We start from the raw sequence: 22,663 nt of genomic DNA on the forward strand, positions 1-22,663 counted from the left end.
TTAGTAGCATAATAACATGCTAATAGTATCTTTTCATGTGGTTTGATTCGTTTTGAGTCTCTTTATTAGGATTCTTGTTTTTTCTTTCTATTATAGGATTCTTGTGCTTTTCCTATTCCCGTAAACCAAACACTCAAATTTGCAAAATTCATACAACTCGACAAAATTTTATATGGGCAGCTTTCCACATATGATTTTCAGGTATTTAATCTAAATGTCTTTTTTTTACGATATCAGCAGCTTAATTTGCTTGATTTGTGCACGTTAAAACACCTGGTACAAGGAACTACTAAAGCACTAGTATATCATACTAGTATATGTACAACCCTATTTACATCGGTCTATTTGTCTACTTGCACGTAAACGGAACATACGTACATACATGACCCACCGGCAACTTCCTCGTGTCTGCTATGTACACGTAACCGCTAGACCTAGAAAAAGAAGACCTACTTAATTTACAAACTAGCCCCTGTACCGTCCCGTATTCACACAAAGCATCCCGTCCGACACGCGTCCTCCTCCTCCGGTCCTTCAGGAGCAGGATCTGATGAGGCCAAGGTTGTAGAGATTCTTCTTCACCAGGCTGCCGAGCGAGAACAAGCCAGCGCCTGCGCCGCCGCCGCCGGCGTCCCCCTCCGTCGAGCAGAGGCGGGGCCACCGCTCCTCGTCCACGCGGAGGCTCTCGGTGCCGACCCCGTGGATGACCTCGTCGATGGTCTTGGGGTCGGCGGGGCGGCCGGCCACGTCGGTGACGTGGAAGACGTTCACGGCCATGTCGCCCCTGGTGGTGATCTCGGCGTGCGTGACCGAGAGGCTGTTCTCCCGGAACACGCGCGTCACGTAGGCCAGCAGCCCGCGGCGGTCGGAGATGCGCAGCTCCAGCCTCACGCCCTGTGAAAGAGGAGGATCGCGTTAGTCGGCGGCGGTGGGGTTTTCGGCCGAACACATGGCGCTCAAGTGGAAAGTTGGGCGGAAAGGGACTCTCTGGTGGGGGATCGGGTGCTTTTTTGTCCAGGGTGGCGTGGCATGGAGAGCAAGGAAAGGAGATATTCAATTGGGACGGACGGACGTACCTCGGACGCGCGCCTCTCGATCGCCGCTTCCAGGCATTGGATCACCCGCTGCCTCTCGCCCTCCGAGCTGATCGCCCGCCCGTCCAGCCGCCTGATGTAGAATTCCTGCGCCCAAGCCAAAGCAAACGGAAATCAGATCATAGCAATTACAACATGGAGTAATCTGAATTGTTTCTTGCAGGAGATGAACATTTCGACAAGGTCTTAAGTTAATCATATGATAATAATTGCAATTTTACGAGATATTCCTACAGTGCCTGTGATGTGATTGAGGTGAAACATGATCCCATTTCATGACAGGGAAAAGCTGATCCCGTTTGAACTTTTTGCCCGCTCGGAGTAGTTTGGAGCCAACCATAAGAACTGTGTTAAAATTGAATTAATCAGAGTAACCAATGAGGGCAACAGATTGGAAGGGCCAAGAAACGTCTAGGAAGCCCGGGCCAAGAAACGTCAAGAGCGGAATTTAAAGCTCCCCGAAATACGGGGCACACAACCTGCTCTAGAACAAATTTCCTGTAGATCAATTGAACAAGAAACTGCGAGAGGCCTCACCTGCTGCGCGTGATCGCCGTCGGTGTCGAAGGTGCCGTGGTACACCACGTAGTCCAGGTCTGTCAAGGTGCAGACGACGTCGAACAGCAGCTTCGGCCGGTCGCGGCAGCTCACGGTCACCACCGAGTACCCCCGTTCCCCCCACTCCTGCACCGCCACCGCCGTCGCCGTCGTCGCCGGCCCCTCCGCGGGGGCCCGGCGGTCGGCATCCCTGTCCTCGCTCAGCAGCTGGTGGAGCCTCCGGTCCAGGTTGCCGACCGCCGCCGCGTCGAGCAGGACCGTCCTCGCGCCGCGCGCGCCGCCCCGGAGGACGTGCCTGAGCCGGGACTCGATGCGCCTGATCCGGGCCGCGTCGTGGATGGGCGCGCCGGTGTCCTCGTCGCGGACGAACACCAGGGCGGCGACGCAGCCGCCGTGCGTCCACGCCTTGGCGTCCACGGTGCTGCAGCGCAGGTCGTGCAGCACGGCGAACACCTCCGAGAGGAGCCCCGGGCGGTCGACGCCGATGAGCTCGAGCAGGCAGAGCGCCTCCTTGGCGGGCGGGTCGCACCCCACCGGGCGCGGCAATGCGTCGGCCGCGGCCGCCGCGGCGGCGAGCGAGGACTCGAGCCGGACGAGCAGCTTGTCGGCGTCGGCGACCTTGCAGCCCGCTGCGTCCGTGACGTGGAAGACGTCCATGAACCACCGGCCGTCGTCGGAGGAGATGTACCCCTTCCGGACGCAGACGCCGTGCTCCGACAGCGCGGCCACCGCCTCCAGCAGCACGCCGTGCTTCCGCGCGCTGTGCACCTGCACCAGCGTCGCCGTCTCGCACACCCCGTTGTCCACCACGACCCTGCACCGCCGCGCAAACGCTCACCAAACCGCTCGAAATCGACGCAAGAACCAAGAAAGAACCGTGTCGCCAGACTGGAATCCCCCGCGCGCGCCCACTCCACTCACCTCGGGGTGTTCATGTGCCGGACGAAGAGCTCGTACACCTCGGACGGATGGCACCGCTCCATCGCCGCCGGAGCCCGATGGATCGCCGCGCTCGCCGCTTCCGTTTCCTTCCTTCCCCGGGCCTCCCGCGGCGGTTTCCTGCGCCCCTCGCCCTTTTTCTTTTCCCCACCCTTCCAAAGGGGAGGAGGAAGGTTTGGGTTGGGTGTGCGGAGCGGAGCGGTTCAAAATCGGGTGCGGAGGCGGAGATGGTGGGTTTTGGGTGCTGCTGTGCCGATCGCGGCGCGGGCAGTCGGTTTTGTGTGGGGAGGGCCGGTGTTGTCTCGGTCAGCGTCGGCTAAAACGGGCGGAGAAAATCAAGCCCCCAAACCAAACCAAACCAAATCCTCGCGATTCCTGGCGTGGATTTTGGTTTTGGTTCCCGGAGACAAACCGAGGACGGACCGAGCAAATGGAACTTGGACTAGCGACTGGTGTGTTCACTCCAGGCTGCGGATGAAAACGGAGGGAGGCCGCGGCGTGTGGGGAGGTTTTGTAGGAGATCCCCGACCGACCGTGTGACTGACAAGGGCGTGGGAAGAGGCAGGCTCGGGTGAGTGGCCCGTGCGTGGCTGCCACCAGTCACCACGTACGCACGGCGCACCTTTACAGATTCTTTCTTGCGTCTGGGTGCAACTTTGCTTTGCTCCAGACTACTCTACTCTGCTCGCCTCCGGTATTAGTATTAGTCTAATCGTGACACAGGATTATGAGTTACTCTTACGTGCTTGACTGCTTTTTTCCGAGACGTCGCCATCGAAGAATAGACCGAAAACATTAAACGCCTGACTGAACCTTCGCCGAAATGCTGACTCGTCTGCATTCCCATTCCATCAGCTCAGCTATGTAGAGTAACTTCACAAGCATGGCAAGCTACACACACATCCTATTTTTTGGGGACTAGAAGCATCAACGCAACGCACGAAGGGCAAAAGGCAGCTTTCATCGGCGTTGCTCTCTCTACGGGAGGGAAAGGGGTTAGCGGAACAGTGGAAAAGAAGGCCGCGGCGTTCGCACGCGCCACCGACCCGGGTCAACAACCGCGTCCAGAAAGGACGACCCACACCAATCCCGTGCCACGGCTCGCGCCCATACGTGCCGCGCCTGGTCCACCTCCACCGAACCGTGGCCCCGTCACGCGCCCATCTCTTCAGACGTGTCGCCGAGGGGTCCGTGCCACCGCCTCCGTCTTCTTGCTTGCCATCCAAGCTAACCATTGCCTGGAACCCGTCTCCACCTTTTTTTTTTCCTACTCTATATAAGCCGTCGCGGCCAACAAGATTCTTTTTTATTAAAGGGTAGGAACTTTTGCAAGTATACGAATAAACGAAACATGCTAGTTATATAGGATATTTTGTAAATATATGGAGACACAAACCCTGCAAGTTAGATTTGCAATTTGGCATGAACTGAACTATGTATCGTGAAGTTGGTAGAGCCTTGTGGATAAATGATCTGTAAAAGTCCTTCGCCAATATTTCCATGTGTGACCTACGTCTTCTTAGCCTGAACTCTATGTGTGCTAGACTTCGTTGGACAAACATGTTACAACCTGCTTTGACTTCCCTGTAGATGCATGGACACATATTTGTAGGAGGTAAGCCATTAGAGTAGTTTCCTATTTAAATATGCTTGTAATAACTGTTCACAGATCTACAGTATGTTGTCTTAATAGCACACATGAACTCCTCTTGAAGAATCAGGGCACAGTAAGCCTAGAAAACTACTAACCACCTATCAGTTTACAGAATATTTCTTCATTATGAACGCAAAATCAAATGATGTTTCTTAATATTCACAACATATATATTCAGAATAACTCGCATCACTAATAATTTACTCCATATACTCCCTCCGTTCCTTTATCTAAGGTGCATTTTTTTCAGCTCGGTGACCAAGGCAGCAATTTTTGGAGCATCTGGGACAATACTACCCCTGGTATTAGCTTAGCGTTGGAAATCAATTAGGTGAGCTTCCACTGATTTGGCCGCTGCATGCAGATACGCTGCCGGCCTTGCATGGCACATGCAATCCCCGTATCTCAAGAAATCAGCGATGCAAATAACTCTGTTGCCTCCTATAGGAAAATGAGCTCGCGCGGCAGAGAGAAAAAGGGAGGGAAGTCACTTGGCGCCAACAGAATGCAGATTTTAAAATATGTTCTCGTGTACAAAATGAGTCAACTCCCCATGGTTTTCTTCATTTCCCCCTTCTTCCAGTACTTGGCCAACAGAAAACATGGTTGATCTAGACTTGCATCCAGCACCTAATTGGATTCAATTAAGGAGAACGAAGACCGGGCCTGTGATCTTGGATACGACTATTACTGGTTAGCTTCCGATGACTCCGACGACGGTATGTCCTTGTGCAATCTCACCTTTTTGCAGTAATACTAGCAGGATAATTTTTTATTGCGGGCTCCATGTAGAAGTTGAGCATTCCCTCCATGACGGCAATGGATGCGAGCATGATCGACTTCATGCCAGCAAAGAAGCCGACGATGAGGCGGACCTCCTTGAACACAGGCGAGCTGCTTCTGCGGAGCACGGGCGACTTGATGTACGCACGCCGGCGGAAGACGCGGGGCGCGGCCAACGCGCCGGCGGGCGCGGACGCGGGCACGGCCAAGGCGCAGGCGGGCGCGGACGCGGGGACGGCCATGGCCAACGCGCCGGCGGGCGGGGACGCGCGCGAGGCCAACTTGCAGACGGACCCGGCCATGCAGTGGACGCAACGCAGGCTTCACAGGTATACGTACTGTATGTATTCCATACTCCTTGAACCAGATCATGTACTCCGGGGTAGTACTTGAACCGTTGTGTCACCATCTCTGCTCAGGTGGATCACCGAGGCGCTGGTGGACGAGGCCACGCAGAGGATGGAATACAGTGCAAGCCGCCGGTGAATCCAGCGGAGAAGTGGTGGCCGGTGTCCTTTTGCACGATGGTTTCGCTCAGAAGTAGGAAGACCTTCTATCCTGGGGCGATCCGGCTTGGTACAACCAGGGCCTATCTCTTCGACAGCGAACATGTTCTTATAGATTCTCGTGCGCGCCGGACCGGTGAAGTATTCATCCAGGGAACGGTTGTCATGTTCCCCTGCCATCTTGCGAACATCACCACCGGTGACCAAGGAGTTGATGCGGCAGGTTCTATGTGCGCACACGACTCAGGCCATGGAGAAGATGCTGCTGGTGGATGCGATGGCTCGGAAGTGGAAGAAGCTGCCAGTATGCACGCGGGCCTCGGACGTGCTCGTGGTGCACATGATGTCGTGCTTAAACGCATGCGTGCGGCGCTACTTGCTGGTCCTGTCGTCGGGCGTGGCCATGGAGGTGACGACAATGCCGTCGGGGACGCCAGTGACGCTCGACGTGGTCGTCGACGCTTGGGCTTGGCTGGTCGCAGCAGAATGCGCCCGGCTCTGACGAAGTGGCAAGGCGGCCGTACCGAAGTTGTTCCATCTTCGCTAAATGGCAGCAGCAATGATGCAACCAGCCCTGCCAACGTTAACCAAGGTGACTGTACAGAAAGTGTTCCATCTTTAGTAAATGGCAGCGGCAATGATGCAACCGGCCCCGCCGGCAACGTTAACCCATGCATCCATGTGGAGTTGAACAAAGGTGTTGTTCCAGAGAGTGACCCTGGAGTACAAGCTGAAGTAGCTGACACCGGCAGCAACAATGGTTAGTCTTCTGCATTAGTTATTTCTGTAGAGAATGTTAGTTCTTTTTAGCTGAAAGTAATTCAGTTCTTGTTCTGAATATTCTGTAGGCTCAAATGCTAATCAAAAAAAGAAGCGAAGATGGTACCCAGACCATCAAAAGCAAGAAATTTATGCTATGCTATTAGAGCGGACAAATCAAGGCGTACTAAACCAAGGGGTGGTTGACGAGGTGGCAGAGCTTTGTCAAGTTAATTACCGGACTGTTCAAAACATATGGTCGATAGGCAAGAAAGCCGGTGGTATTCATGGAGTAGCAAACAAAAGGGTGAAAACTTGTGGCCGCAAGAAGATACCGTTTGATTCAGATGCCATAAAAAAGATTGAATTGAGCAAAAGAACTACGCTCAAAGATCTTGCTAATGAGCTTCAAATGGCGAAGACAACTTTATGGAGAAGGTTGAAGGAGGGCAGACTGAAGCGCCATACAAATTCAATTAAATCCACATTGACTGATGACAACAAGGTGGGTCGGATTCGGTTTTGTTTATCCATGTTGGATGAGCTAAGTGTGCCCGAAGAACCCAGATTTAAAGGCATGTACAATGTCATTCACATTGATGAGAAGTGGTTCTACCGCACTAAAGGTACCCAGAACTACTACTTGGCACCTGATGAAGAAGAACCCTATCGCAGCACACAGAGCAAGGGATTTATCGAGAAAGTGATGTTCTTGGCAGCAGTAGCAAGGCCTCGTTATGATGATCATGGTGTCATGACTTTTGATGGCAAGATTGGAATTTGGCCATTCACATATCAGGACTTTGCAAAGAGGCGTAGCCCTTACCGAGAGAGGGGGGAAGAGGTAACCAAGGTTTTGCCGTTGGTGACGAAGGATGTCAGTAGAGATTATATGGTGAACAAGCTGCTACCTGCCATCAAGGCTTTGTGGCCGGCTTCGGAACGCGGACGCATAATATACATTCAGCAAGATAATGCAAAGACCCATATTGCTGTGAATGACAGTGTGTTTTGTGCAGCGGCACAGGCGGATGGATGGGATATTAGGCTTACATGTCAGCCGCCGAACTCACCTGATTTGAACATTCTTGACTTAGGATTCTTTGCTGCACTTCAGGCTCTTTTTGAGAAGATGTCCCCTGGTAAAATTGCTGATATTGTTGCAAAGGTGAAAAAAGCATATGACACCTACCCGGCTGAGAGAAGCAACCGTATTTTTCTTACCCTTCAGTCATGCATGTGCGAGGTACTGAAGCAGAAAGGAGGTAACCGGTACAAGGTTCCGCACATGAGGAAGTCATTTCTGGCGGCACTCGAAATGCTTCCGGACGTAGTACCCTGCGATGCTGATGTTGTAATTGCTGCTATTGAAGCCCTTCCAGATGCTTGATGTACTTCTTGTGGCTTGTTATCAGTAATAATCTTAGCAACTTCGTTACTTATACAGTCATGAATTTAAACATACTCGTACTGTACTTGTAGCCTTATTCATAATCTCAGTGAACTTGTTCTTTGTTTTCTGATGCTTATTACTCCATGCCATCAAGTAATCTTAAAAGAACTTGTTGTTAATTTTTTTGGTGATTTTTATTACTCCATGACTTCGACTTATCTATTGCTTTGAGAGTAGAACATTGCAAGTAACAGTAACCAACAAAATGAGCTTCATTCATGCCAAAGTATGATGTCACTTAACAAACTCATGCAATAAAAAAAAGACTTTGGGCACATTGACAATTTATGAAATCACACCAAATATTTAGTGCTAAGCGGAGAGTAGTTGCGTCACTGATTATGTGGTCATTTCTTCATCTTCTTTGGATCATACGATGTCATCAAGGACTTCAGTACGAAATCCCTATATGATTCCATTCCTGGGGAACCGAGTCCGGCATTGAATCTGGGGCATAAAATCGTTCCACACGCACTTCACTTGCTCTGGCAGCTTGCATTGCTTCAAACTCTGAATCGATGGTCTCGGCATCGCTATCGACCTCATCATTCTTGATGGCCTTGTCATCTACCACGTTGCTCTTATCGTTCTCCTCGCCATATTGGTGCTCCCCTTGATTGACGCCTCCAGTTGTGTCGCTAAAAGTTAGAACAAGGCATGTCATACTAGTACATGTACAGATATGATGGATAAGAGCAAACGTATAAGTGGGACTAACCAAAAAACGGTGATGTTATTTGACATGACGGATATTCCGTACATACGGCAAAGGACAGCGCGCCGAGCATTGCTTGACATGGCATGCTTGAAGAGGCCGATGCGGCGTATGGTTCGGACACCACGCAGTTCACGACCTCATTGACGGTGGCGATTCCGGCCTTGGAAGAAGTTACAGACCGGATGTCGAGCAGCATGTGTGCGCAATAACCCGGCTTGTTGGACATCGCCGTTGTCGGCCGTGGCCACATCATGCAAAATCTGGCCGGCGAGCTTCACGTCAGACAACAGAGGTGACGAGTCCTCGGCGAGACACCGGCCGTGGTCTTGCACCTCACTAAACAGGCCCAAGGACTCGTCCGTTTCTTCCACCTGACTGAACAGTTCCATAGCGGGATCATCCTCTTGGCTAAAAACATGCAGCAATGAGTTGAACCTATCTTCCTCTAGCGTGAACGGATCCATGGTGGAAGAGAAAAGGCGTCCGTTCAGAAGTTTTGTTCGTGTGATGCTTTCTGTTCTCAGGAAAAGGCTTAGATCAGGTAGAGAAAATTGTTCTATACGCTCTCAAAGAGGAAACAATAAAATAATGGGATTGCATGGGACGGGAGGATATACATTTTCCTAATTAATGATGGTTCCCTTTTTTCCCAACAAAACGCATTAAGTGCTTGGCTTGATTTTAGCATCAGGAGGATAGCTACCATGTATGTCGGCCGTGGAGGGGTAAAAGAGGGATTAAGTGAGATTACAACAAATACACCTTACATTGTGAAATTTTTGTAAAAAAAATGCACCTTAGATAAAGGAACGGAGGGAGTATATTCAAAGATCTTCACTCCATGTATATTCGGAGTAATTTTCACCCCAAAAAATAGAATATTTGGCACGTCATTTGGTAACACGGCTGGCAATGCCGTACACAAGCCCGCGCCCCCTCCCCGCAAAGGAAAGAAGGCCGCGGCCTAGGACTAGAAACACGATCTACGTGAGGACCTGGACAAAAAGACTGGCAAAACCAGATCCATCTATGGATCCAGGGAACGTGCTCCTACACGGGATCACTATTATCAAACAAAATATGCCGGTCATTTACCAGCTTGGAACCAATATCGAACATTACAACCGTCGGACCCAATCCACGACACAGCCAGATACAGGGGTGCCGCACACCCTCTGTGCTTCACCGATGAGGTGCTGGAACACGATTTTCCAGAAGGGCTCAAACCTGTAAACATTGAGGCATATGATGGAACGACGGACCCCGTGGTTTGGATAGAAGACTTCATTCTTCACATCCACATGGCTCGCGGAGATGATCTCCACGCCATTAAATATTTACCCTTCAAGCTAAAAGGACCGGTTAGGCAGTGGCTGAAAAGCCTCCCCGAAAACTCCATCGGAAGCTGGGGAGAACTTGAGGATGCTTTCCGGCCTAATTTCCAAGGGACTTATGTCCGGCCTCTAGATGCAGACGATCTAAGTCACATAATCCAACAACCCGGAGAATCAGCCCGTAAGCTTTGGAACAGGTTTCTCAATAAGAACCAAATTATCGACTGTCCGGACGTCGAAGCCTTAGCGGCCTTCAAACACAGTGTCCGGGACGAATGTTTGGCCAGACACCTTGGCCAGGAAAAGCCAAGGACAATGGCCGCCTTAACTACACTCATGACCCGCTTTTGTGCGGGCGAAGACAACTAGTTAGCCCGTAGCAGCACCAGTGATCCTGGCACCTCCGAGGTCAGGAATGGCAATGGAAAACCACGACGCAATAAAAACAAACATCGGAACAATGAAGAAAGCCCAGACAATACAACGGTAAACGCCGGATTCAGGGGCTCAAGATCCGGTCAACGGAAGAAGCCATTTAAAGGCAACAAGGACAGTCCATCCAACCTGGACAAAATCCTAGACAGGCCCTGCCAGATCCACGGCACTCCCGATAAACAAGCTAATCATACCAACAAAGAATGTTGGGTCTTCAAGCAGGCCGGCAAACTCAACGCCGAACACAAAGGGAAGGGACCTCAGAGCGAAGACGAGGATGAACCTCGCCGCCGAACGCGGGGGGACAGAAGAAATTCCCACCGGAGATCAAAACAATGAACATGATCTATGCCACTCATATCCCAAAGTGGGAGCGCAAGCGCGCACTCCGCGATGTCTACGCCGTTGAGCCCGTCGCCCCCAAGTTCAACCCATGGTCGGCCTATCCGATCACCTTTGATTGCAGGGATCACCCGACTAGTATCCGTCACGGAGGTTTGCCTGCCCTTGTGCTCGACCCAATAATCGACGGATACCACCTCACTCGAGTCCTCATGGACGGCGGCAGTAGTCTCAATCTGATATATCAGGACACTGTCCGCAAGATGGGGATGGACCCATCAAGAATGAAGCCAAGCAACACTACCTTTAAAGGAGTTATACCGGGCGTGGAAGCCCACTGCACGGGCTCTCTAACATTGGATGTTGTGTTCGGCTCTCCGGATAACTTTCAAAGCGAAGAGTTAATCTTCGACATTGCTCCGTTCCAAAGCGGCTATCATGCACTACTCGGAAGAACAACCTTCACCCATTTTAATGCAGTCCTGCATTATGCTTATCTAAAACTCAAAATGCCTGGACCTCGTGGCATCATTACGGTTAGTGGAAATATGGAGCGCTCTCTTTGTACAGAGGAATACACGGCGGCTCTAGCAGTCGAAGCACAAAACGGCCTATTCAAGCCGAATAACTCATCGGTCGTTAAGACCGCAGACACAGCTAAACGTGTCTGGCGCACACCCCAGTGCGGCAGCTCAGATAAACCTGAGCTAGATTAGCAGCTACGCCCCCATCGACCGTCCCATAAAGAGATACACTCAAAATTCCTTGGGCGGCTTCGGGGGCACTCTGCACACACAAGGTCCATAGTTCGGCTTGACCCTATTCGGACCCTAGAAGTTATCCTTCATGGTTCATTACAACGAACCAGCTCTACTTACGGCCACACCAGATTCTTTTACCTGGTCTTCCTTTTTTTTCTTTCTTCCTTTTTTCCTTGCAGATGGCCATCATACTATACCCTTCAAGGACACTTCACAACAGAGACAAAGGTGCAAACGTGCAGCAGGGCCCCGCATTAAGGTTTCTTTTTTAGATTAAGACCCTGTGTAAACCTTTTATATCTCTTGTTGTCTTACACTTTCCTGGCATGTAAAATGTCCAAGAAAGATACCGACATTATCTGTAAACATATGGCTCGCCGTACTAAAGTGGATGTTATAGAAGCAGCCCGATTAGTATTGTGTTTTGAGATTTATGCTCTCACCACTTGCACTCTTTTCCCATGTCGGATTGCCACACGTGCCTTGATACCATGGGTTTATCACCAGGGGCTGTATTCAGCCCGGTGTATATTGTAAAGTCCGAACACCTATAGGGAGTGTTCGGTGTCGCGAGTTTGGCCTTATATGCATCAGCTCTGAATCATGTCTTTGGTCAATAGTTGGGTTGCCCGACTCCTGTGCTTACTACCCTACGTTCCGCTATATCGGCTAGGGTAGTAAAGGGAGAACTACTGCAATTGTGTCCCGACTAGCCCGGATGAGCACCTCAGTAGAGAAAGCCGAAAACTGACTGTCATGATGCGGCGAGAGCTGGTCAACCACTCGATGACTCATCGGAATCTTCACTATTCCCCCCGTGTTAAACGAAGGACCATCCTTCTGGTCACGTATGTACATGCACCGTATTCGGATAACCGCGGACATACCAGGGGCTATATAGTAGCCCTACCGTCAAACTCCTCTGGCTAAGTGAAAGTGTTAAAGCTCTATAGTCCGATTGCCTAGTTCGCCGCACTAACACCTCCTTAAAGGACCAAGACGTTGGGTCAAGTGTGATCAAGTGCTTTTCCGAACACCCCCGCATTATACGCGAGGGGGCTGAAGCCGACGACTGCAAACTTTCAGATTGTATATAAAAAAATGACCGCACAGGAGGCACACAAACTTTTTAGGAAAAAGTATAAAAACACACCCTTAATATATCATAATATTGTTATTACAATCTTGATACAATTTACTCGAACATAATATTTTTCGAGCACGGACCCTCTATTAAGCGGGCACCCTCTAGGACATCTTCAAAGTAATGTTCTGGCATGTTAAGGTCCTTGCCTTCGGGTGGACTTTGCGCTGCAATATCGGTGGCCGTCATCTTCGCCCAGTATATCTTGACACGGGCAAGGGCCATCCGTGCACCTTCTATGCACGTTGACCGCTTCACGGTGTCGATACGTGGCACCGCATTAACAAGCTGCCACACCAAACCGAAATAACTATCCGGAATGGGTTCAGTTGGCCACAGCCGGGCTATGACGTCCTTCATGGCAGTGCCAGACATCCTGTGGAGCTCGGCCCACTGGCCATCTATTCGTTCAACAGTGGACGCTTCGGTGTATCAAACTGCGACCAAAACAGCTTTTCCGTTACATGTCCTTCTTGCGCATGGAAAAACTGATTCGCATCGGCAACACTCTTGGGTAGGTCCATAAAGGAGTCTAGAGAACTCCACTATTGATTCAGCGGCGCATACTTCGGATTGCCAAACTTAGTTTGCAATAAAAAGGGCTTACCAGCCGCGATCTCCCAGCTTTTCGGATCTCCTCCCGAGCTGCTCTAGACTCAGACCGAGCTCCCTTCGCCTCTTGTAAGGCCTTGTCCAGATCGGTCGCTTTGGCTTTGTTATCTCTCTCAAGATCTTGGCGTCTGCTAGTGGCATTCTTGAACTCAAGTGCCATGGTAGATATCCTCTCCTTGCGCTGAAGCCGAGCGGTCTGCTCTACTTTCAATTCGGCGGCTGCCTTTTCGGCAGCCGCATTACTCACCCTCGCCTGCTCCTTGGACCGGGCAAGTTCCGCCCGAAGGGTCTCCACTGCCGTGGCACTATCTGCAGTTATGCACATACAAATTTTCAGTATCACGCTCATTTCACAATACGAGCATGTACTGAGTGCCCCAGAGACATACCTTGTGCCTTGCCGAGCCGCTTATTCATAAGCGTGATATCATCATCTGCCACATCAACTTTGTACTTCAGATGTGCTACCCCAATAGCTTGGGCAGTCCCCACGGATGTAACAACCTGTGTTTCAATTAGTCATATCATTTCATGGGCATATATTTTTGATCCTCTGATCGCATTCCTTTGGATGTCAACCAGAGTCTCAGGGGCTACTATCTATACACATCTACATTTTACACTTATAATATAATTGAAATTACGCTACGTACCTCAAAGCCTCTTAATAGGCTAGAAAAGGCTTCATTCAATCCGCTTTTTGCGGACCGACCTCTCTCCAACACCGTACTCATCAAGGTATGATGTTCCTCTGAGATGGAGGCATGTCGCAAAATGTCCATCAATGCATCCAGCGTCCCTTGGACATTTGATAGTCCGGGACTTTTGTTGTTCCCCGTGGGGGCCGCACACCTCGGACCTTGGGCGGCCGAAGTATTGCCTTTGGCCCCGGTCCTCATTGTCCCTTGCGCCACTTGCAGATCGGGAAGGATCCTCCGGGACGACACCTCGGCGCCGTCTGCCTTATCAGGCAGGGAGATCTGTGGAGGCATCTCGCTCTCCATCATCTTCGAAAGTAGATCCCCCAAAGAGGAGGACTGTTGATGAGGGTTGCATGCCGGACTGCAAACATGAGTTTAAAATATTACCCCTATAGCCAGAAATAAACAGGACATGTTTAAAACACCCAGATTCACTTACGATGCAGCTGAGGGCCTATCTTTGCGGGGTGACTGCGTATCAATATCACCCCCTGACTGGGATACCTTCCCCCGCTTACAAGCTTCTCTTTCCGAGTCTTCGGAAGCGGCCCTTTTCTTCCCATGGGGAGAAGGGGTGTCAGTTCGCCCTTCCCTTCCACCTTCGGAAGCGGGAGTTCTAATCTCCCCGGACGAATTGCCTAATGAGCCTCCAGAGTGGAAGCTACCTTGGGCCTCTTCGTCCTCCTCTTTATCTTCCCCCGCCGGGACTTGATACAGCACCGGAGCCAACATCCTTGTTAATAACGGATCGACAGTATCTTCGAGAAGTGGAGCCGAACACCTGATTCTCTCCGCCTTCTTTAGCCAGCCCTGGCCGGATAGAGTTTTATCAGTACATTGTCATGAATAATTTGACTAAATCGTGTTCAGGGGTCGAGTACTTACCGGAGTATCCAGATGGTTGCAGTCAAGACTGATGTCTTCTGTAGTATCTGGCCACTGTTTTTGTGTGTTGAAGAACAATTTCCACATCTCTCTAAGCATCGTGCCAGAGAGGTGCTGAAGAGTCCGTGGACCTTCCGGATTAAATTCCCACATGCGGAGAGGGCGTCGCTAACAGGGTAGGATCTGGCGGACTAACATTAATTGGATTACATTGATGAGACCAGTGTCCTTCTCAAATAAGGCTCTGGATGTGGCTTTGCAGTGTCCGCACTTCATCTATAGATCCCCAGTCCAGCCCCTTGTTGATCCATGATGCGAGCTATGGCGGAGGGCTGGACCGAAACGCGGGAGCGGCTACCCGCTTTGTACCGTGGGGTTCGGTGATGTAAAACCACTCCCGTTGCCATAAGTCAGAAGATTCTGCAAAGGAGCCCTTTGGCCAAGTGGAGTTGATAAGCTTGCTTATTGAAGCGCCTCCGCACTCCGCTTGTTTCCCGTCGACTACCTTTGGTTTCACGTTGAAGGTCTTAAGCCATAAGCCGAAGTGTGGGGAAATACGGAGAAAGGCCTCGCATATGGTGATGAACACCGACATGTGGAGGAAGGAGTCCGGGGCTAGATCATGGAAATCTAGCCCGTAATAAAACATGGCCCCTCGAACAAAGGGATGGAGTGCAAACCCAAACCCTCGAAGGAAGTGAGAGATAAACACGACCCTCTCATTGGATCTGGGAGTAGTAATAACCTACCCTTGAGTAGGAAGCCTGTGGTAAATCTCCATAGTCAAGTATCTTGCCTCCCTGAGCTTCGAGATGTCTTCCTCTGTGATAGAAGAGGCCATCCACCGGCCTTGAAGGCTATGTTCAGACATGGCTGGAAGCTCGAAGCGACTGGATTGACCCTTGGGTGTTGGAACTTAAGGTGCGGGGTGAAGGAAAGAACTAGCGTGGAAGGAAAAAGGACATGCCTTAACCCCTTTATAAAGACAACGAATATCAAGTGTCCCCTCCATGGCCTCGAAACATGCCTATTCCCAAGGAATTATGCCAACAGAACGGTTGGGTTACCCACGTCCGTGTTGATGAAAATCCCGTAATAAGGGGACATGATCTCTGCTTTGACAAGATGTGCCAATATAAACCGCCCCCCGAAACGTGGGGCAGCAGGTTGGAAAATGATTCATAATAATGGCCTGGTAATGACGTCATGTCATGCTACCAAAATTGTCAGCGAATTGGACTCATAAATATTATACTCTCTATGGTGGTTGTAGAACTTGTTTTGCAGAACCGTACACGATTCTTGTGTTCGAGATCTACTTTGAAGTATTCGGAGAAGGAACCCGCCTTACAATGCCGAAGACAATCTACGCGCTGGACTCATCGTCATTGAAGCCTGGTTCAGGGGCTACTGAGGGAGTCCTGGACTAAGGGGTCCTCGGACAGCCGAACTATATACTTTGGCCGGACTATTGGACTATGAAGATACAAGACAGAAGACTTCGTCCCATGTCCGGATGGGACTCTCCTTTGTGTGGAAGGCAAGCTTGGCGATTCATATATGTAGATTCCTTTCTCTGTAACCGACTTTGTACAACCCTAGTCCCCCCCAGTGTCTATATAAACCGGAGGGTTTAGACTTCTAGGGTTAGAGTCACAACAACCATAATCTCATAGGCTAGACTTCTAGGGTTTAGCCATTATGATCTCGTGGTAGATCAACCCTTGTAATACTCATATTCAGCAAGATCAATCAAGCAGGAAGTAGGGTATTACCTCCATAGAGAGGGCCTGAACCTGGGTAAACATTGTGTCCCCCGCCTCCTATTAACATTAGCCTTAGACACACAGTTTGGGACCCCCTACCCAAGATCCGCCGGTTTTGACACCGACAGCGAGTGCAAGCCAGCTTGATCAGCCAAGGCCATATATAGGTTCTCCTCAATCTTTAAGTTTCTCCCACACACCGTCTATCGTACAAATCAGAGCTTCGACCAAACCGGACACCTACTACGTCCCATCAGTACTTGATTTTTCTCCAACCTGGATAAAAATTAAGAAAGAAAATGTTAACTTTTTATGTTTTTTGTAATTGATAAAGAAGGCCGCTCAGTTTTCCCGGTGCTTGCACGACATCCTAACCAGTTCGCCTAATTCATGTGATTAACAATTTAACACTGCTGTTCTTGAATACCTTTCGTAGTGAAGATTTTTCATTCTCCCAGCCATGAAGATGCATAGACTGGAACCATCCGCGACTGATCTCAGCGCACACAAGTTCTTGGTAAATACAAGATCTGAAGAAAACAATAATAATATGGCCCTGGATTCGACACCCTTTGATGATATAATCACATCTCGCCTGGAAGGTTGTTGTATGCCAAATAGAGTAGGAACAGTTAAAACCTTCACATCACACTTCATATGGTCAGAGCATCATAAAATTTCAAAATCTTCCTATCTCTCTCAGAAGGAACAAGAAACTAATGTGTCTGCTCTGACAGGAAAACGACTGTCATGAGAAAATCAAGAAACCCAACATCCCAGTTTCAAATCGATCCAAAAGTCAATCAGGTGAGTAGGAAGCAACAAGAACAGAAAGTATGTTGCTCAAATTTGTCCATGTACAAAACTTGCATTTTTTGTGAGTATAGAGAACATCATAAACAAATCAAATTCTAAAGATGAAGGAAGAATTGGAGGAAGAGGAGATGCAGGAAGGAGGGAGAATTGGAATGAACTGTAGACCTAAAAATCACCCATAGTTGGTAGAGAATGATTTGCGGAAGCGAGGATAGCGGGGAACATGCAGCGGAAAGGTTGGGATTATATGCGCGTCCATATATTGAGTGAAAATTATGAATACCAATTGTAACTGACCTGAAGTGACCAGCGGCCCGTGTATCGATTGGTAGTAATGACTTATTAAACTCTCAATCATTTGTCGTCAGATTGGCTATAGAACTTCAAAGGGCACATGCATGTTTCCCGCCACTGACCATCCTGTCGTGCCATGCAACAGAACGGATTCATCCACGGGTGAGGCGTTGGCTGAATCAGCGCAACCTCCATGGATCCGTCACTCTGGCCCGACACCCGAGTCGATAGCCTCAGGAGAAAGCCGCCAGGCGAAGGGATGGGAGGCACGCGACTCCGCCGATCGACACAATATTTTTTGTTAAAAAAACACTTACGCTGGTACAGGCCCGGAAGCGTGCAAGGCCCACTAGACCGAAGTTTACCATAGAAGCAGAAAAATGCGACCAGGGAAGCGACCATTAACTATTGGTGCTCGTTCACAACGAACTCGGCTGATTAAGGGTGTAAGTGCATCTAGTGCCACCCCTAGTTGCTTTTGGAGTATTGAGGACAAACGTGGTTGAGGGACTAATGTGTTTGTGAGAATTTTAGGATAACACATGTAGTAGTCCCTCATTGATTTGGTTTACCTACCAGAGATGACCCCTAAAAATGTATGGAGACATTGAAGACAATGGTGGTTCGTGAAGACATTCATGTTGAAGATAATGACGATAAAGACATTCACTTGAAGACTATGGAGTGCGAAGACATAGTTTCTTTCATAGTTTCCTTTTCTTCTTTCTTGACTCATAGGAACCACCATATTGTTAAATGGGGTCCAAGTGAACAAAGTCAGATGACTGAAGTGATGCTCAACCAAATCCTATGTCTTCGAGCAAATACAATGAGAGAAAATCTTATCCAGAGCTGGATGAGTCAACTTTGCTTGTAGCCCAAGCCAAGCTGCCACATGTGTTTGAAATCCGACCGTTGGACACGTGTTAGTTCCTTAGTGATCCAGGGTCATTTCGGACATATCAGGTCGGGTTGTCACTTGGCTATAAATATCCCACCCCCTACACCATAAATTGGTGGCTGCTCAGAGTAAGTGCATGGCTTTTGTCGTTTGAGAGCAACCCACCTCCAAAACCTTTGAGAGAGAGATCCTTGCAAGGACAAAGCCCAAAACACCCAAAGCCAAAGAGTGTTAGGCATCGCTGAAGTCTTTCTATCCGCATGACCTAAAGACTTGTTACACTTGAGGATTGTGCATCCTTCAACCGGTTAGGCGTCACATTCTGAGGATCCAAGAGTCATTGTGGATTGCCCGTGAATGGTGTCTGTGAAGGTTTGGAAGTCTACCTTGAAGACTTACCTGAGGGATAGGGCAAGGACTAATGTCCTTAGCTCTAGGGGAATAAGGTGAAGACACAGTCTTTTGAGTTCAATCTCAGCCTCCCAAACTAGATGTACAGTTGTCACAGCAACGGGAACTGTTCTACCAAATCCCTGTCTTCACCAAGCAACTGGTTTTATCCCCTACCCTCCTTACTTTCCAGTTTGTCTTCGTGAAGTCATTGCTTGCTTGCCTGATCCATTTGTCTTCACTATGTGAAGACTTGTAATTGTTTGGTTTCATACTATCTTCCATTCTGATCCTTTCTTCCTAGCTGCTGTTAGTCTCCGTGCTTTCACTGTATTGCTTGCTTGACTATTGCTAGCCTAGTGTAGTTTACATTCCGCTGCATATCATATAGGTTCATATTACCTGTTTGTCTTCAAAGCACTTGTGTTTTGAAGACTTTCATAAAAATCGCCTATTCACCCCCCTCTAGTCGATAACTAGCACTTTTAATTGGTATCAGATCAAGGTGCTCCCTTGTTCTGTGTGATTCGATTTAACCACCTGGAGTTTTAGCTATGTCGACTGCAGGGATAATCAAGGTCTCCACTACGTGCCTGGTCTTTGATGGCACTGATTACCCCTACTGGAAGAATAAGATGTGCATGCATCTTGAAGCCATTGACATTGACCTCTGGTATGTCGTCAAGACAAGTGTTACCAAGGTCGGTGAAGGCGTCACCGTTGCTGATGTCAAGAGGTTCGCGCAACTGGACTTAGTTGCCAAGAACATCATCTGTGGTCATCTGACCAAAGGGCACTATGTGTTGGGGAACGCAGTAATTTCAAAAAAATTCCTACGATCACGCAAGATCTATCTAGGAGATGCATAGCAATGAGAGGGGAGAGTGTGTCCATGTACCATCGTAGACCAAAAGCGGAAGCGTTTCAATAACGCGGTTGATATAGTCGAACTTCTTCGCGGTCCAACCGATCAAGTACCGAACGTATGGCACCTCCGCGTTCAACACACGTTCAGCTCGAGGACGTCCCTCATACTCTTGATCCAGTTGAGGACGAGGGTGAGTTCCATCAGCACGACGGCTTGGCGATGATGATGATGATGTTACCGACGCAAGGTGCTACGTCTTGAGCTTGCATTGGTTTTCCTTGAAGAGGAAAGGGTGATGCAGCAATAGTAGCGTAAGTATTTCCCTCAGTTTTTGAGAACCAAGGTATCAATCCAGTAGGAGGCTCCTCAAAAGTCCCACGCACCTACACAAACAAACAAGAACTCGCAACCAATGCAATAAAGGGGTTGTCAATCCCTTCATGGCCACTTGCAAAAGTGAGATCTGATAGAGATATTATGATAAGATAAATATATTTTTGGTATTTTATAAGAGAAAAGTCTGTTTTTCGTCCCTAAAGTTCCCAAAAAGTGCAGGCTTCATCCTTCAACTTTTTTTGGTCTACTTTTGGTCCCTCAAGTTTCAAAACCGGTCAAGTTTCGTCCGAATTCCGGTTTCGCTAGAAAATAGGACACGTGGCATGGTATTTTCTCTCCCCTCACTTGCCACGTCCGACCCGCCGTTGGGTCAAACAGACCGCCCGCACGACGCCGTCAGCTCACGCTCCACCTCACGCTCTTCTCTTCCTCCTCTCTCTCTCCGTCCCGACCTCGCCATCGCCTTGCCCCGCGTCGTCCCCTTGCTCGCTGCCAGCGCCTTGTTCCCCTTCCTTGTCGGCGCCATGCGAACTCGCGAGGAGATCCTTGGGTGGATGAGTGAGGACAGAAGCAGTTGTGCTCCTACACAGGTAAGTGCCAATTTGTGATCTAGGGTTAGGGATTTGGGGATTTAGGGTTCTTCCTTGGTGATTGAGGGACTAAGGGGAGGTGTTGTTGGGTGTTGTTTGTCGTTGAATAGGTCTATATGCCCAAGGAACTGATATCTGGCAAAGTACCACTCGCAATCGAAGATCCAGAGTTTTGCGGCATTGAAACCGAGAGCAATTTTAGTTGTTTTTGTGGATTTTTGCCAGTGAGAAAGGTTGCTTATGAAGGAGTGAACACTGGCAGAAGGTTCATTTGTTGCATGCGGGAGGTGAATTTAGTTGTCACATTCATTTCTTTCTACCAAATCTGCATGGTAATGTTCGAATGAACTGATGTAATTTATTTGAATTTTAGGATGAACAAGCATGTGATTTTCTGATGTGGTATGATCCTGAATGGCCTGCACCAGCGCAGAGATCTATCAACGCATTTTATGCAGATAAGTTGAAGGCTGAAGATTGTAAGATGGAACTGGAGCTCATGTTGGCCGATAAGATATCTGACATGGAAGAAAAAGAGAAGAAAAGGCAGCAGAAGATGATATCCAAGACGAAGGCAATGAAGATGGAGCTAAACAAGAAGGATCTGTTTATCTGGGTATTAGTTGGTAGCAATATAGCTTTATTTGCAGTGCTAGCTGTGCTTATTGGACTGAAAATTTAATGTTTTTGTAAGTTGCACTGCTAGATGTTGCCAAGAACTGAATGTAATAGGCTAAGATGCTATGTATGTTAGTTTGTTGTGCTTATAAGCATTGACCAATTGTACCTATTTCAGTTTACATTATAAGCACTGAATTATTCTGTACTAAATTGTGCTCTATGCTGTACATATTGGCATTTGGACAGCAAGTAGGCACACATATTCAACAGGAAATGAGAGGAAGCACACAATTGTAAGTGCTAGAAACACAACCAAGGTTCAACTTAAGAAACATAGCCAAGCTTCATCTTGTTCAGTACACAAACAACAGGTTTTCGGAAGGAAACAAACAACAATGTTCAAATTTAACTGGAGACATGAGATAAAAAGGAAACAAACACACAGGTTTTCTGAACATACACACTGGCCTCACTCAAGCAGCTTGCTGGGCACTTTTTTTCTCTTTTATTTTCTCCAGTGAAGTTGGTGTTAGCAGCTCCAGAACTGAAATTCATAGTAACTCCAGAGCTGCTGCTAACATTGACATGAACATTCTTCACAGTGGCCTTTGAGGTAGCAGTGACCTTGCTCTGAGGTGGTTTGAAAGGCTTGAATCTGCTAACATTTGAAGGTGGCCTTCTTGAAGTAGATGGAATGTCTGATGGAGCCTTTCTCTTGCTACTCACATTTGTGCTTTCCTATGAGGGTTGCACAGGACCCTGCAAGCATTTTCATTAGAGAGCTATGTTTAACATATTGCACAGAAAATAAGGTAGGAACGTACGTAAACACTCACCTTTGTAGTTGGCCTAGAACTAGCCTTTGTAGCTGGCCTAGAACTACCCTTTGTAGTTGGCTTTGCACTAGAATTCCTAACAGTTGGGGCACTGCTAGCAGATGGTTTAGGAGCAGTACACTTTGTTTTGTTGTGGCCTGTGCATTTGCAAACAGAGCATCTACTGATTGTGCCAACTTTACCCATCCTGTGCTTAGGTGCAGTGGGTTTCTCTCCCTTCCCTTTTTTCCTCTCAGTTCTTGGCCTTCCTGGCATTTTTACATATCCTGGAGCTGCTGCCCTAGGTCTGTTGGATTCAGGCCAAGTTGCCATACCATCTACTGGCTGGAGGAAGTGTGAGTATGTTGCCTTGAAATTCTCCACTGAAAAGCAGCTAGCAACATAGCCAGAAATGTCATTTGTGACCATGTGTATAGCACACACAACATGTGCACATGGTAAACCAGAGAGCTACCAGTACCTACAGCTACATGTCCAGTTGGTCAAATCAACTTTGAATCTATACTGCACTCTTTCTGTCACTTCAAAGCAGTTGTTGCCATTAGATATGGCAGTGCAATGAGCTGA

General features: G+C 48.8%; 1 protein-coding gene across 1 annotated transcript; it reads right to left on the bottom strand.

Moving 5' to 3' along the window:
* Positions 1-274: 274 nt before the first annotated feature.
* Positions 275-3,139, bottom strand: LOC123092767 (ACT domain-containing protein ACR8). Its single transcript, XM_044514590.1, has 4 exons — positions 2,574-3,139; positions 1,632-2,466; positions 1,077-1,181; positions 275-894 (listed from the first exon to the last, which is right to left on the bottom strand). The coding sequence occupies exons 1-4, from the start codon at positions 2,633-2,635 to the stop codon at positions 535-537; spliced, it is 1,362 nt and encodes a 453-aa protein (XP_044370525.1). The 5' UTR covers positions 2,636-3,139; the 3' UTR covers positions 275-534.
* Positions 3,140-22,663: the final 19,524 nt, after the last annotated feature.

This window comes from Triticum aestivum, chromosome 4B (genome assembly GCF_018294505.1).
Source record: "Triticum aestivum cultivar Chinese Spring chromosome 4B, IWGSC CS RefSeq v2.1, whole genome shotgun sequence".
Taxonomy (NCBI): Eukaryota; Viridiplantae; Streptophyta; class Magnoliopsida; order Poales; family Poaceae; genus Triticum; species Triticum aestivum.